Source organism: Caloenas nicobarica, chromosome 7, assembly GCF_036013445.1.
Source record: "Caloenas nicobarica isolate bCalNic1 chromosome 7, bCalNic1.hap1, whole genome shotgun sequence".
In the NCBI taxonomy this organism is placed as follows: Eukaryota; Metazoa; Chordata; class Aves; order Columbiformes; family Columbidae; genus Caloenas; species Caloenas nicobarica.
This window is the reverse complement of record NC_088251.1, coordinates 22,683,613-22,697,460: the sequence shown is the minus strand read 5'-3', so window position 1 is coordinate 22,697,460 and position 13,848 is coordinate 22,683,613. Positions and strand designations below refer to the sequence as shown.

General features: G+C 46.8%; 1 protein-coding gene across 4 annotated transcripts in view; it reads right to left on the bottom strand.

Annotated features, from left to right (window-relative positions):
• ZSWIM8 (zinc finger SWIM-type containing 8) overlaps positions 1–13,848 on the bottom strand; it is a 62,136-nt gene continuing 48,288 nt past the window's right edge. For 2 of the 4 annotated variants that reach the window (XM_065639182.1, XM_065639183.1), the window contains exons 15-26: positions 13,626–13,750; positions 12,115–12,346; positions 11,190–11,342; positions 10,215–10,437; positions 9,730–10,019; positions 8,796–9,019; positions 8,030–8,512; positions 7,253–7,421; positions 4,790–4,963; positions 3,242–3,361; positions 2,168–2,346; positions 1–987 (exon numbers count right to left, since the gene is read on the bottom strand). In XM_065639182.1, the coding sequence (XP_065495254.1) occupies positions 784–987; positions 2,168–2,346; positions 3,242–3,361; positions 4,790–4,963; positions 7,253–7,421; positions 8,030–8,512; positions 8,796–9,019; positions 9,730–10,019; positions 10,215–10,437; positions 11,190–11,342; positions 12,115–12,346; positions 13,626–13,750 (2,576 nt within the window). In that variant the 3' untranslated portion in view covers positions 1–783. The remainder of the gene's footprint in view (positions 988–2,167; positions 2,347–3,241; positions 3,362–4,789; positions 4,964–7,252; positions 7,422–8,029; positions 8,513–8,795; positions 9,020–9,729; positions 10,020–10,214; positions 10,438–11,189; positions 11,343–12,114; positions 12,347–13,625; positions 13,751–13,848) is intronic. The other 2 variants (XM_065639184.1, XM_065639185.1) reach the window with 2 other exon arrangements.

The window sequence follows — 13,848 nt, the reverse complement described above, 5'->3', positions numbered from 1 at the left end:
TCTAAGAAAACGAGCATTTAATCAGGAAACGAGACAAGACAAGGGATAAGAAACTGATTACAGGAGAGTAATACCCCACCCAAAAGAAACACGATTGTACAACTCGGAACGACCGGGATCAAAACATCCTATGAGCCAGCAGTGCCCAGTGAGGGACACTCCTGAGAAAGAGCCCAAGCATGTCAGGGCCTCTGACTGCCCCAGCTCTGGCCCCGGCAGCCGCTGCAGGAAGCCACAGAGATGGCCCTGGCCCTGCTGCTCCAGCCTCAGCTTCTCTCAGCAGGAGGTGCTGAAAGGAATGGAGGGAGCACTGGCTGTGCACAGCAGTCCCAGCCTCTCCCAACAGGAGATGTGTGGAGTAAGAGAAGCCCATACAAAAAAAAAAAGTTTACATATTTATAAATGCCAAAATAAATATTTAAGACAGAATCCCCCATCCCTCTCACACGTGTGTAATCACACTGCAAACTGCTCGCAGAACAGCCTCCAGGGGCTCAGGGAAAAAGTGGTGACTACACCACAGGGCAGCCAGCTCAACTTCCTTCTTGTTTCCTGATGCTTCCAAAGCCTGCAGCCCACTGGGAAGGAGGAAGAAGAGCGAGCAAAGCAGAGCGCCAACACGCAACAGTGCTGGAGAGGAATGTCATGGTATAAATACATCAGATCAGTGGTTTCCAACAAGTTAAAACTAAAGTAAAAAAGACACCAGAAGGAAGGATGGTGTAAATGGAACTACAACTACGCGGGGCAAAGGGTTTTGTGTCCGTGGAGCTCCGCCAGCTGTCACGGCGAGAAGGTGGTCATTTCCAGAGAGACTCTTTGCCACAGCTCCTTCGTCTGCTTGCTGCGCTTTAGGTTCTGGAGAATATCGTTAAACTGCATCATGCCCATGGGAGTCAGGCAGAAGGCGCTTCTGGCGCTGCGGATGGCGTTCACAAAGTCGTCGTAGTCAGCTGGAGTGAGATGGATCAGCCGATGATGGATGTACTGGATAGGAACAGGGAAAGAGCCTTAAGGTATTTGCTCACCACCCTCATGCTGGTGACACTCAGAGCTCCCAAGGTAGCCCAAAAATCAACAGTGTTGTATTTTACATGCTAACACAGCCAGGGCAAGTGTCCCCTCAGAGCACCAAAATGCACCACACAGGATCAGCAAGTGTTCTCTCCTTCATGACGACCAACTTGGGCCACAGTGCAGCGCAGAAGGGCCAGCTAATGCTCTACCACTCCAGCATCTAACCCTCACACCATTCATTCTGCAGGTTATACATGGGGACCCAGCACACTCACTGGACATCTCCTTTGCTAAGGGGTATGGAAGGAGTAAGGCTTACCCTAAGCTGGGACAAAATATCTCTAGGCTTGACACTTTCACTTTTATCAGCTTCTTAACTAAGGCCCCAAAACTGGACATCTAGCTTTTAAGAAATCTATTTCCCAATGTAGTTCAGAAAAAGAGCTCAAGTAAAGAACCTGTCACTTCTCCAAAACATCAAGCAACCTGGACAGTATGTCTACAGAATCACCCTTCTGGTCATTTAATCAAGAGAAGTAGGTACATGTGAGGTGTCCTGTTTACACTCTTTTAAGGAACAGGCAGCTCTGGTATTCCAGCTGGCTCACTGAAACACGCTTGTCCTGTTTTCAAAAAATCCTGAGATATCTCATCCGTACTGGTAGCTGACCAAGCCACTTCCACTATTAGTGCCAGCACTGGCATACCAGACAGCCATGCCAGGGCTTCATGACAAGGGGAAGACAGGCTACAAACAAGGAAACAAAAAAAAGACAGAATAGGGAAAGAGGTGGACAGGGGGCCTGAAAATACAGCAAAGAAAAAGTACAGAAGTCAAAAGGTACAGGCAGCATTTGGAAAGAGGAAGAAAGTGGACAGGGAACACAGAACCACCCATCATTCGTGGTGGGCACAGGAGGTGAGAGGCCTTGGAAAAAGCCGCACAATGAGGTCCTTTGTATGCAGCCACCATATAGGCGAGCAATGCCTACGCTAGTCCCTGCTGTGGGAGAAAGACACATCCAGCAACGGACCAGTTCAGCCACCGGCACCCAGGGCCCCTTCCCTCTGCACACGCACACAGGCAGCGCCTGCAAGGCAGGCAACGGCCCGGCAGCTTTGGCAGGCAGGAAGACAGGACACACATTACCTGCATGTAGGCCTGTTGGCACCTCTGCACCAGCTGGTGGAAGGCTGGGGTACGCAGGTGGTTGTGCACATGGGCAGGGTTGAGCCTCTGTAAAGCTTCCATGATGATCTCCTGAAGCACAAAAGGGCTCAGCACCCCCTTGGCTGCACCAACACAAAACTGATGCACATAGTTTACACCTGCACAGGAAGAAGTCAGAACAACAGTGTTAAGGTCAGAGAAACACAATAAATCAGGTACTTCACAGCAAGAACCTGGATTTGGAGCACCTTCTTCTCACTGAAATGTATCCTTCCATCGGCTTGGAGGAGACAGTCTAGCAAACTCATGGGGACAAGAGATCATTCTGATACGCCCATTAGGGAAAACTGAAAGAAAACTGCTGTGCGAGGTAACTATAGAGGCAAGGACACACTGCATCTCCTCCCACTGTTTCTTGCCTCCCCATCTAGGGAGCATCTAGATGCTCCAGCACTTGGGCCTTATGGAGCCTGCAGGGACAGCCAAGCTTCCCCACTGCTGCCTACAGTGGAGCTTCCCCAGCAGCAGCAGGAGAAGCCATGTCACTTGGCAGGCTGTTTGTAGAAGCTGGGGTTTATGCTCTTACTGCTGATGATAGAATTTTAAAAAAAGAACCGACAAAAAAGATACAAGAGTGAAGTGGAAGTAAAAACAAAAAAAATCCCAAATAACTGGTGGTTTGAGCACCTATTGCTACGAAAGGTCTTGGCAGAAGGTGTAAATATATATAAGAAAGAGGAATACCTACAAGATAGTGGAAAGGGAGAAGAAAAAGTTGCTGTTATAGAGTGGAAGAGATATAAGCTCTGAGCCCTGTCCAACCCCACACACTTCATCCAGTGCCTCAAAACTCAACAGCATGCTTACAGAACCCAGAAATGGGACAACTGCCTGGATGAAAGAGCAGCAGGGATCTTCTGAAACATTCTCAGAAACAGGATCAGATATTGGGCTCACCCAATCTCTAAAGTCACTCTCTTTGGAGAGCTTTTTCTCACCATGGTCCAAATCCCAGAAAGTGGATTTCTGCTGAAGTACTGCTCTGGGCCTTACCTAACTTCGCAGCTAACCCAAGGAGCCATTTTACATCCTCCGTGTAAGGTGGGCTGCGGGAGAAGTTGTTGGGATGGTCGTTGTGAGCTCTTCGGCCAAGCATCTCCAGAGCCAGCATCCCTGTGAGAAAGGGGCAGCCAGAGTCAAGCAGCACTTCTGCCCAGTAAGACTTAGTCTAGCACTTCACCCACTGCAACACAACCCAACGGGCCTGCCCTTCATCAGCAGAAAATTCTCTGCCTGCAAAGAATCCAGAAGGAAACAAAAGGCCCATCTTGGAGCCTGTCACCACAGGAAGTATCTGCAAGAACTTCTGGATCTGCTGCCCTAGATTGGAGACTCTGCACAGCCATCACACCTCATTAGAGCTGCAAAGCGACACTCCCCTAGCATCTACAGCAGGGTCAAACAGATAGTCCCAAAGGCTGCACTACAAGAGGTGTCCTGAAAGCAACGCAATCGCTCCAAATTTTGCAGCAGAGAAGCTGCCCGTATCAATCTACTCAGCTGCAAGACAACAGGCCAAAACTGAGCTGCAGTACTGCCAATGTGCAAACATTTCACTAATTCCACTACAGTTCTCCATGCAAATCACCCCATTTAAAAAGTATTAAAATACCAACAGGCACTTCATGTCTTGATCTTCCAAGCCCTCTTCCCCCTGACCATTCTCTCTTACTCAGACTGTTAAATGCCTTTCACAGCTTACCACTTACTACTGTGATGTCTCCAATGACATCTGCACCCCTTTCTGCCTAACAACTACTTTTTTCTATAGCTTTCAATAAAAAAACTCAAGCAACTTCCAGATGGCCTTCATTCCATTTTGTTGCTGTTTCTCTTCCTTTGTTGCCCTGTGCTGGCTTTGCTTATCTTAGAGGCTCCCTGTTCCCGCCCCACATATCCACTGGGTTGGACCACAACTATGCACAAGTAGCTCACTGCAATCTAAGCTCAGTCACCAGCCCCAAGACTGATATCCTTGTGCCAACAGCAGTTCAGAGACTCCATTTCCTCATAGACAGTGTGGCTGGGAAAGGAATGCTAATTACACACCCACTCTCCGCAAAATGTAAGATCCCTCCATGTGAGTCTTCAACAACCTACCTGAAGAGGCACAGGGCACATCCCTCTGTGCCTCTGAAGACTCAGCTGGTATTACAAAACTAGAGGTGTGCCTTCACCATCTGTGAGCAGCAGGAGCTGAACTTGATTTTTTCACATAGTCAGAACTTGCACAACCACATCCTCAGAGTCCTATCCAGACTCCTTTGCATACACCAGCTGAAAGGCAAGGCTCTTCCCAGATCTAATCCCCTGGGTTTCTGTTCTATTCTGATGGCTCTCTATAGCAACTGTTCAACCTTCTATTGCTTTGTCGCTATTTTTAGCCTCCACATATAATCATGAACTGGTGTTCCCCATGTAGCTAAGATGCCATCACCCCCAACAAGTGCAGTAGCAAATTGCCAAACGACAGTGAAAACCTGCAGCCCTGCCCTGAATCCCTCTCAAGGGGGCCATAGAAACCCATTTGGCCGTCCTTACCAACTCGGTATGCAGAGTGCAGGTAGTGCAGACCCTGGGGGCTCACAGGCTGACTGTGCTGCTCATCCTCGGCAGGAAAACCCCCTGTAACAAGGGAGTTGGGCTGTGAGGACAGACTTGTCAAGGAAGCCCCCTGAATCGCTGGGAACGTTGATCCTGCATGGACACTTCCTACTGAAGAGAGCAAAACAGCAGCATTAGGACCCACCATCAGCCTAAAAAGAAGGTTTACTGGGCCATTATCTCCCTCATCTGACTGCCCCTGCCAATATAGTGTTCTGTTCCCCTAAACAGAACAATATATCCAACCAAAAACCACAGACTTACAACTGAAATACAATGGGCTAGGAATATCTCTTGTTTGCAAGCAGGTCCTGAAGGAGGTCAGTTATATGGTTGTTCATCTCTTTTGCAGTACACTATGAACATGCACGTCATCCATGCTTTACATGTAAATACATGTGTTGACTCAAATGTCTTTGCTATTATTAAAAGACATGTCTGGTTCTGATTTTTGGCGCAAGGAAATAAGCATGTGCATGTCTACACCTAATAGAGAAACTGCTGAGGAAAATCATTGAGCAGGAACAGTATTAAATCACTCAAAGATCAATTCCAACACCAAGGTTCCTCCACTTCTGCTGTAAGACAGCTATGACTCCATCCAGCTACCATGCAGGAAGAACGTTACTGGAGGCTTGCCTCCAATCCAGCCTCGGAAAGAACAGCCATCGCACACACCGGCAGCGCATACCAGCAGTGAAAACAGCACGGAAACTTCAGCAGCTCTGTCACTTTTAGACACTTTAACTAGTGTGGGTAAAATCAAGGGAAATCACAGGAAAATCCATTGCATTGTACCACCTATATCCTGACAAGACACTCAGGTTTATCTAACTTTCCCTCTCAAGAAAGGCATGGAGAGGAAAAAGCAAGGTTTGCTTGAGACCTGCAGAGCAGAGATGCCATTAGGTGTGCACACATTGTTACCCTTATGTCACAGTTTCTCTGTGGTGCTTCTACACCACCTTGCACCATGCTCCAAGTTCCAATTTCTCCTCTTCCCCTGCCACCTCCAGCATTTTTTTTCCATGTTTACTAGTGAATAGTTGTATACCTGAGAACAACGCACCTCTCAGGACAGATCTGTCTGACTTCCTCAACCAAGCAGACACACAGTGCCAAACCACCCACAGAGTGGGGCAAAATCCATGCTGCGTTTGCAGTCTGGCCAAGAAGAATAACCCATAAGAATGAGCTGAATTGTTGCCACAGGTCAAGTGTCATCACAAAACTATGTACTCCAGGAACAGTGAAACAGTATTTTAAGAACTGAAACCAGAAGTTTATGCAAGCCATAAACAATGGCAACTGGAAAGGGTGGAGTTGTTTTTTCCTTTCATTATTTTAAGTGCTGTAGGATGAGTTAGCAGTTCTGGAAGATTCATAACTCTTTGGAGGAATACAGAAATGGTTTCTCATGATTAAGAATCACAGCATCAGCCCAGGACTAAGGTTGTCAGCAAGTGACGCTCTTCAGATCCTGAGGCCTTCGGGACTATTCTAATTGCTTTTGCTGTGGCTTTTAGGCATCAAAATGCAAGATAAAAATAACTGAAAAGATTCTCCTGATAATCTGGATATGAAGGAGGCCAAAACAGCTCTTAAGTTTTTTCCCATGTACCAGTCCTTCCAGCACCTGGTGACTTGCAAAGAACTGATAAGCAAATGGACAAACAGGCAAACACTACAGCCTCTCCAGTGAGAGGTAACAGCCTGGGTCAGCCATGACCCACTGGTGCAAAACTCCGTGGCAATGAGGGCACAACCACAACTCAGGCAATGTCTGCTGTTCCAGTGCTGTACATTATTTGATGGGTCTGCACCAGAGCACTCCAGCCTCAACACAACACGTGAGCAATCAATTCAGATTGCCATTGACATGATCCTGCCAAAACATCTGTCCTCTCTACAGAAGTCCCACATTTTGGGTACAGGCTGCCTCCAATCCCTTAGGGCAGGAAAGACACCTGTTAGTGCTACTACAGCAGAAGTCTGCCTGCTTCTTGCACTCCCTATTCATTGGACCCAAAAGAACCACAAGAGCCTGCTCAAGATCATCTATGCTCATCTTGCCCTAAGGGGAGGAGAAATAAAGCTCTAATAAGTTAGAAGTCAAAAAGGACAGGAGGGCTCCAAACGCACTTTAGTCTGAGACCCCAAAATAATATCATATTGGAAATTTAGCTAAACAGAAATTAAAGCTCCACTAGCTGAATCAGGTCCTATTATGGTCCACTACCCCGAGCATGCACATCTTTAAGCTGGGGTAGATTTGGTCAGAATTTCTCAGTGCAAGAACTGACCACCTGTGGTCAATGAGGGGCAGGACTTGAGTGGGGTGCAGCTAGGAGCACAGTAAATAAACCTGTGCTGTGCACAGCCCAGGGCTGTAACACTTACTCGCTACATTGGAAGACAGTGACAGTCCTGTCTCACTGTGATAGGGATGCACTGCAATCTGCGTCATGGATGGGACCGGCACACCGGGGAATGACACTGCTGTAGCTGCCAATGACGGTGTTGTTACCGAATATGGGTACTGCGCTCCTATGAATGCTGGATGGACACCCTAAAACAGAAAACAAATAACAGTCATGTCTACTTCGTCTGACCTTTTAGAAATAGTCCAAAACACGATGTCTCCACACAAACCCCAGAGCATTTGAAGTCCAATCTGACAGGGAGAAGGAAGCACAGGAAGAATCAGCACAGAAATTACATTGCACCACATGACCATTACATGTTCTTGCTCCTCCTCCTTTTAAATCTAATCAGTCTGTAGAAACATACTCCAACAACTTTCAAAAATATGCAGAGGTTAAAATAAACTTTGATTTCCCTCTGTAGTCTCTATTCAGCCTGCAAGTTCTCAAGAAGACAAGCTCTCTGTCCAGTGCCTTCTGAGAAACTATAGAGCAATAAAAGTTTAAAACTACTGATGTATTATACTTTATATTCTCTTGAGACTTTAAATGCACCCACAGAAGCCTACTTGCAATGCAAAAGCTGAGCTGGGGAACCAAAGTAACCAGCACAAATCAGCAAGTAAGTGAGAGCAGAAACAAGATCTCGAGCTGCAGCAGGTCTGAGCCACACAGGCCCTCCCGTCAGAGGTACTCCCTCTGCAAGCAGCCACACAAGATCACCGTAAATGAACAAGAGACAGGCAAAACTCACCTGGGGGTACGCTGAGCCAGGCACCGGGAAGACAGCTGGGCGTGGCATGTGCTGGATGGTGTGTCCAATATACTGGGGGTTACAGGGGATGTGAGTCTGAAGGGTGGTGTAGGGGTGGAGGCCCTGCGTGTGTGTATGTGCCATCGCCGGCCCTGCCATCGTATGCTGCTGGTACATGGTTGACCCCACGGAGATCACCGGCATGACTGTTGCTGCCGCGGTCACCGCAGCTGCCACTGTTACAGTGGTTGGCTCAGAGGTCACCCGGTTGTCTGTCAACCCACGCACTGCTTCCGAGGCAGCCCGTGCGCCACTGGCACTGCAACCAGTGGCACCTTCTCTCTGGGCTGGGGTCCCACCAACAGTTTGTTCGTAAAGCCAGTACCACTGGTGAGCTACTTCAAAGAGGACTTCTGGGTACACGCCGCCTCCTTTGGCTGCCTCTTCTACTGCCATACAGGCCTTTTCCAGCATCAGATTGTCCTAGAAGGTGGAAAGAAAAGCAGAAGTGAAGAACACAAAACCAGAAATATAAGAAGGCAAAACTACAACAGGAGAAAAGTATAAGGCATTTGAAAATGACTGACACTATGGGGAGCAGACAGATCGTAACTATGCAGCAGAATAACCAGTTATTCATGAGATGAGAAATCCACAAGACTGGGGTTAAGACTGTCCAGTAGCAGAGAAGCCAATCCCACAAGTAACAGCACTTCCTTGATGCTGGAAATCAGCTTGCACTAGCCAGCTCCCGTGTGATGCTCACCTGTTCCTTACACTGCACCAGAGCCCTCTGGATCTCATTTGGGTTCAGGGCATGAGCATGGGGCAGGCAGCTGAGTGCCAGTTCAGCAGCTGCCCGCACCATGTTGGAGTCTCTGGCCCGTGAAGCTCTGTCTGCCAATGATGCCACCTCTGGGGGAGTCAGATGTCCATCCCAACACTCCACCAAGATGTTCAAGGCTGCGCTACCAATCTCCATGGCCTGCCCTAAGAGTAAAAGAGAAGACTCTCACACCACTGTATGCCCAGTGCAGTTCCAGTCAGCTTTCCCCCAACAGGAGATGCACTCCCCACTTCCTTCAGGAGTGGCAACAGAGCCCAGCTGTTCCCCTTAGGCTTTAAGTCATATTTAGTCTCTTCCTCCCAAAACAAAGGACAGGCAAATGACAGACTTGTCATTAAGCAAGCAGCGAGTGATGTTAAAGTTAAGCTAAAGATATATTTGAGATAGTGATAGGAACTTGCTATAGCTGATTTTAGTACCCACAAATCAGTCTGGACTGTTGCTCTATTTCCATCACACCAGGAAAACGCGAATTTCCAAGGGTGTGCTTTTCAGGCTCTAGAAGCCATGTGGATAGAAAGCAGCTAGTAGGCCTGGGTGCAAACAGAAGAAAAGCGTTCAGCAGACCCTCAAAGGAAAAGCTAAGACTAGTCTCTGTGTGAGTAGTGGTCTACAGTTCTGAGGACTGAAGGATGTTGCAGTACAAACAAGAAGAAACAGGTCACAGGAACTTTTCAGGCCAAAACAAGCACCATCATGTAAATCACTGGTTCTCAGTTTGTACTACCAGCTGTGCCAGCAAGCTTACGTGGATACCACAGCAGATCAGCATCACCATTTTTGGGCATAAAGTGACCTCCCTCCCTCTCCTTCCTGCCCAAAAGTAAGCTTCCCAATAAAGTTTTGCTGTAACCTGTGATCCAAGACACATGGGAGGAGTAAGTTCGAGAGAGCCAGTTGGGAGAGACAAAGTTGTGCAGCCCTAGTGCATACAGCCCAATCTCGAAGGCGCAGAGATGAAGGTTGCGGTGTGGTCCCTGGTGCCCACCACTGGAGGAAGGGTGGGTGAAGATGGAGGTGCTGCTATTTCCACCTGCTTTGATAAGGACTGTCTTGGCCAATTCAAAGTAGAAGTGAGCAGCTGCCTCCGAGGGCTGGTTTGGGACATGAGGAGCATGGCTCTCCAGCCGCCTCCCTTTATACCTAGAGGAAAGAGACAGAGGAACCTTTCAGACAGCAACAAGTATTTGAGGTTCACTAGCTGGGGTGCAGAGTTCCTTTCTTCACGGTCCAGAGAAAACAAAACAAACGGTCCCAAGGAAGTACTTCTTGATACACACATGGTAGTTCCCTGACACCAGGCCTAGAGGTTGCCTCTGCATTGGTATCATTCGTTACCTGCCAACTTCCACAGTCTTTGCACGGGCTCCCCCACTGGCTCTTCTGCTGCCACTGGAAGAGGAAGATCCCAGCGAATCACTTGAAGAACTGCTGATGCTGTCACTGTCCTGTCCTCTGCCCCAGGATGTTGTTGCCCATCCTCCACGTAGTGGACGCCGACTGAGCGTTGGAGAACTGTCAGAGGTGGTTTCAGGAGCGCTGCTGTCAATACTAGCCATGCCTACAACACCAGAACCAACACAGTAACGTCACCAGGGCTGGTAACTGTCATGTGGGTGGGTAAACTCCTACCCACATCACCTACAGTCATGTCAGTGACAGTCAGCCTCACAGCTGCCAGGCATTCAACTTTGCAAATTAAGAGAGATTAAATTAGTCCATTTGGCCACAGACATCAGTGTCATTTTGCAGTTCTCGTATTAAAAAACAGAAGAGTCCAAGAACAACGTACCTCTCCCTTCACACCATCCCACTCCCTCACTCCATCTGCCAAGCCTTGTGGCAGACTCTAACAATAAGAAGCGAATATACACACAAAGTTCCACAGATTGTATGGATATAAAGAAAACCCTTCTGGTATACACTGCACAACTTACACAAAGTTTCTTCACATCCTCAGCCTCTAACTTACGCCCTTCCCAAGAGAAATGTAGAAAGGCAGGAGCTCCTCTTTATTTGTTTCTGGACCCAGGAGCACAGTGCTCTACTCCAAGAGTCCAGCAATCATTCAGCTCCAGATATCTAATCCATCACACACAGAACATATCTGCTGTGAGAAATGTGTGGTAACTTGCCATACAGAAGGGGGAAGGAAATCTGTGGGGCAAAACCTATTTCTCCATGCCAGACACCTCAGAGACAATCAACTGCTTCAGTAGTACAGGAAGGGCTGACAAGGGGAATGAAAGGGCAAGGCAATTGCCTGAACTCCAGCGGGCTGCCTAGACACTGTATGAACGAGCCAGTTCCTACCTGTGTGTTTCTTCTTCTGCCTGACAGGCGAACCCCAGCATCTCCCGTTGTATCCACCTCGGCTTCCAAGGGCCAGGCGACTGGGGACTTTTCCCTCTTGCTTCAAGACAGTGGACTCTGCAGCTGGCTCACAGGGGGACCTCTGAGAGCTCTCTGCACAAACAGGACAGTGACATGGTAAACATCATGATTTGTTTCTGTAGCTCTAAAACCAGATGTGCCCATTTAAAAGATTTAAACGTCAAAAGATGCAGGATTTTTATAAAATGAGTGGTATTTATGAACAGGATTATCTCAGTTTTCTTTCAGGATCAAGCATATTATCCAACACCAGGCCAAGAACATTTAATCTTAACTCAAGATTTGGAAAATTTGCTGCAACTACAGAAAAAATTTAGAATAAAAATGCTCCAGGTACCCTATCCTTACTGCAGTCATCCTCAGCTAGTATTGATCTCTTTGGGAAGAGTTAAGAGAACATCTGCTTTCCACCAAATGCTGCTGTGATTGCCGTCAAAGTGGAGGCACAGCTTGAAGAAAACCACGTTTATCTCCAATGCCCTTCAGCAATCTTAGTTATTTGTGTTGCACGAAGGTACCTGACTCACTGTATAACTTTTTGAAATACTGCCCCCCTGTGATACCAACCTAAAAGATGGAGTCATGGTAGTTTTATGTTAAATGGTAATACAACTGGCTAAGATAGGAAAACCTGAAAATTAGCTTGCATTTCTATGCAACAACATGTACTAAAATGGATACAGCCAAAGAGGTAACAGGGGAATGACATTCTAGTAACCACCAAGCAGCCAGATGGTAATATAAATCACTCTGCCTGCTTCCCAAAAGAGACAAAAACGTAGAGTTACAGTTTTGCACTGATTAAAGAAGAGTTTCAGCATAGTCCTTACAAAGCATCTCTTACCCTGTGCACTCTTCTCCACAAAGTTCTCAGGACTGCTCTGGACTGCAGTGCTTACAGCAGCTTGCTGAGTGACAGAAGTCCCTGGAAGCTGCTGGATCGCTGCCGCGGACTGGGCAGCGTGTTTGGAAGGAGATTTTTGATTTGCTACTGTAGGCTTGCTGGATGAGTAGAAAGAACTCAGGGTCTGTGGTTTGTGAGTTTGACTCTCTCTGTCTAGGAGTTTGTCTAAAATCTTTAAGAGCAACAGGAAAAGAAAAGAAAAAAAAAAAGGAAGAAGAAAAAAAAAAACAAGAGGCATTACATTACACTAGGACATAGAGGGAAAGTACCAAACCAGCTTCCTGGCAGACAATAAATTCCATTTGGTTAGAGAAAAAAGAAAAATGTTTATTCTCTAGAAAGCAGGCATCATCTTCTTGCACTGAAGACCAGCAACGCACAGCTGAGAGCTGTGTGGCCTGCAGTACAGAAGCAGCAAGGATTCATTTGTACTCAGTAATATCCCCATTTTCACTTCCAAAAGCCACTGGCTTTACTTGGAAAATACCCAAAACTCACAATACAGAAGTAATTCTGGTACATCAAGGACAGAATAGAGGACTCTATATTTAGTTCTGCCAGTCCTTAGTGTTCTTGTTTAAATCACCAGCAAATCTTTGCACACCATCCAAAAAATCCTAGCATACCATTATTTTTTTGAGACTTTCAGACACTAGAGAAATTGCCTTCTACCAGCCTACCATAACACTTTCTTATCCTTATTTATTAATCAATTAGGGAACAATGCACGACCACATTTCACGGGTTTGTCCATTTCTACTGTTCATTTTCCACACAAAATGAACACAAGTGTGACACAGCACTTATTTGCAGACGATGGATACCAAGAGTGTCCCTGTTATTCCCTATAGAAGATTATAGCAAAAGTGCTTCTACTTTAGGAGATGGAAAGACACTAATAATATTCTTGCTGGGTAGAAGCGCTTCTGAATATAAAATATTAATAAAACCCTTCCTAAATATTCAGTTTTCTTTTTTTTCCCCTTTGGGGTGGGGAGCAGAGCTTTACTATCTGTCTTGCATAGGAAATTAAGGCATAGGTGGACTAAACTAGTATAACAAAGAAGTGAAAGATTAGAAACAAAAGCTTTGCTAGATATACTGTTCTGCAAGCCAACATCCCTGCAGCAAAACAGAACAATCCCCAGACCACACACACAGTGCACACTGAAAACCCCTGGGACAAAGGACCTGGTTTAGCAGGTAAGCAAAAGCATTAAAATCAGTGAGAACACGTTTCCCAACTGGACTTTAAGAAACCTACGGAAAGAGTGCCTCTTCCAGGGCCAGGCACACTGAGCAATCAGATCTTGCATCAGTAGAAGAATATAAACACTGCAACATCGCTTGTAAATCACCAGTACGTGACAAAGCAACTTACGCTCACTGGCAAAACCATCAAATCATGATTTGCTCTGCATTTCCCTCTCCCTTTTTAAAAGGAAACTCACCTTCTTCAGTTTAGACTGATCATCCTTGTAAGTAATCATCAGGGCTAGAGCCAGATCCCCTTTCTCCCTTCGGGTGCCTTCGCACAACAGAGGATGTTCTGCTTCACTGACAGTTGTTTTCATGCCTGCAGGCCAGAAAAGAGGGGAGGAAGAGACAAGTGAGCCCATGGGACTACACCACATCTTGAGCACTATCTATACCTCAGACTATTTTATTCACTTC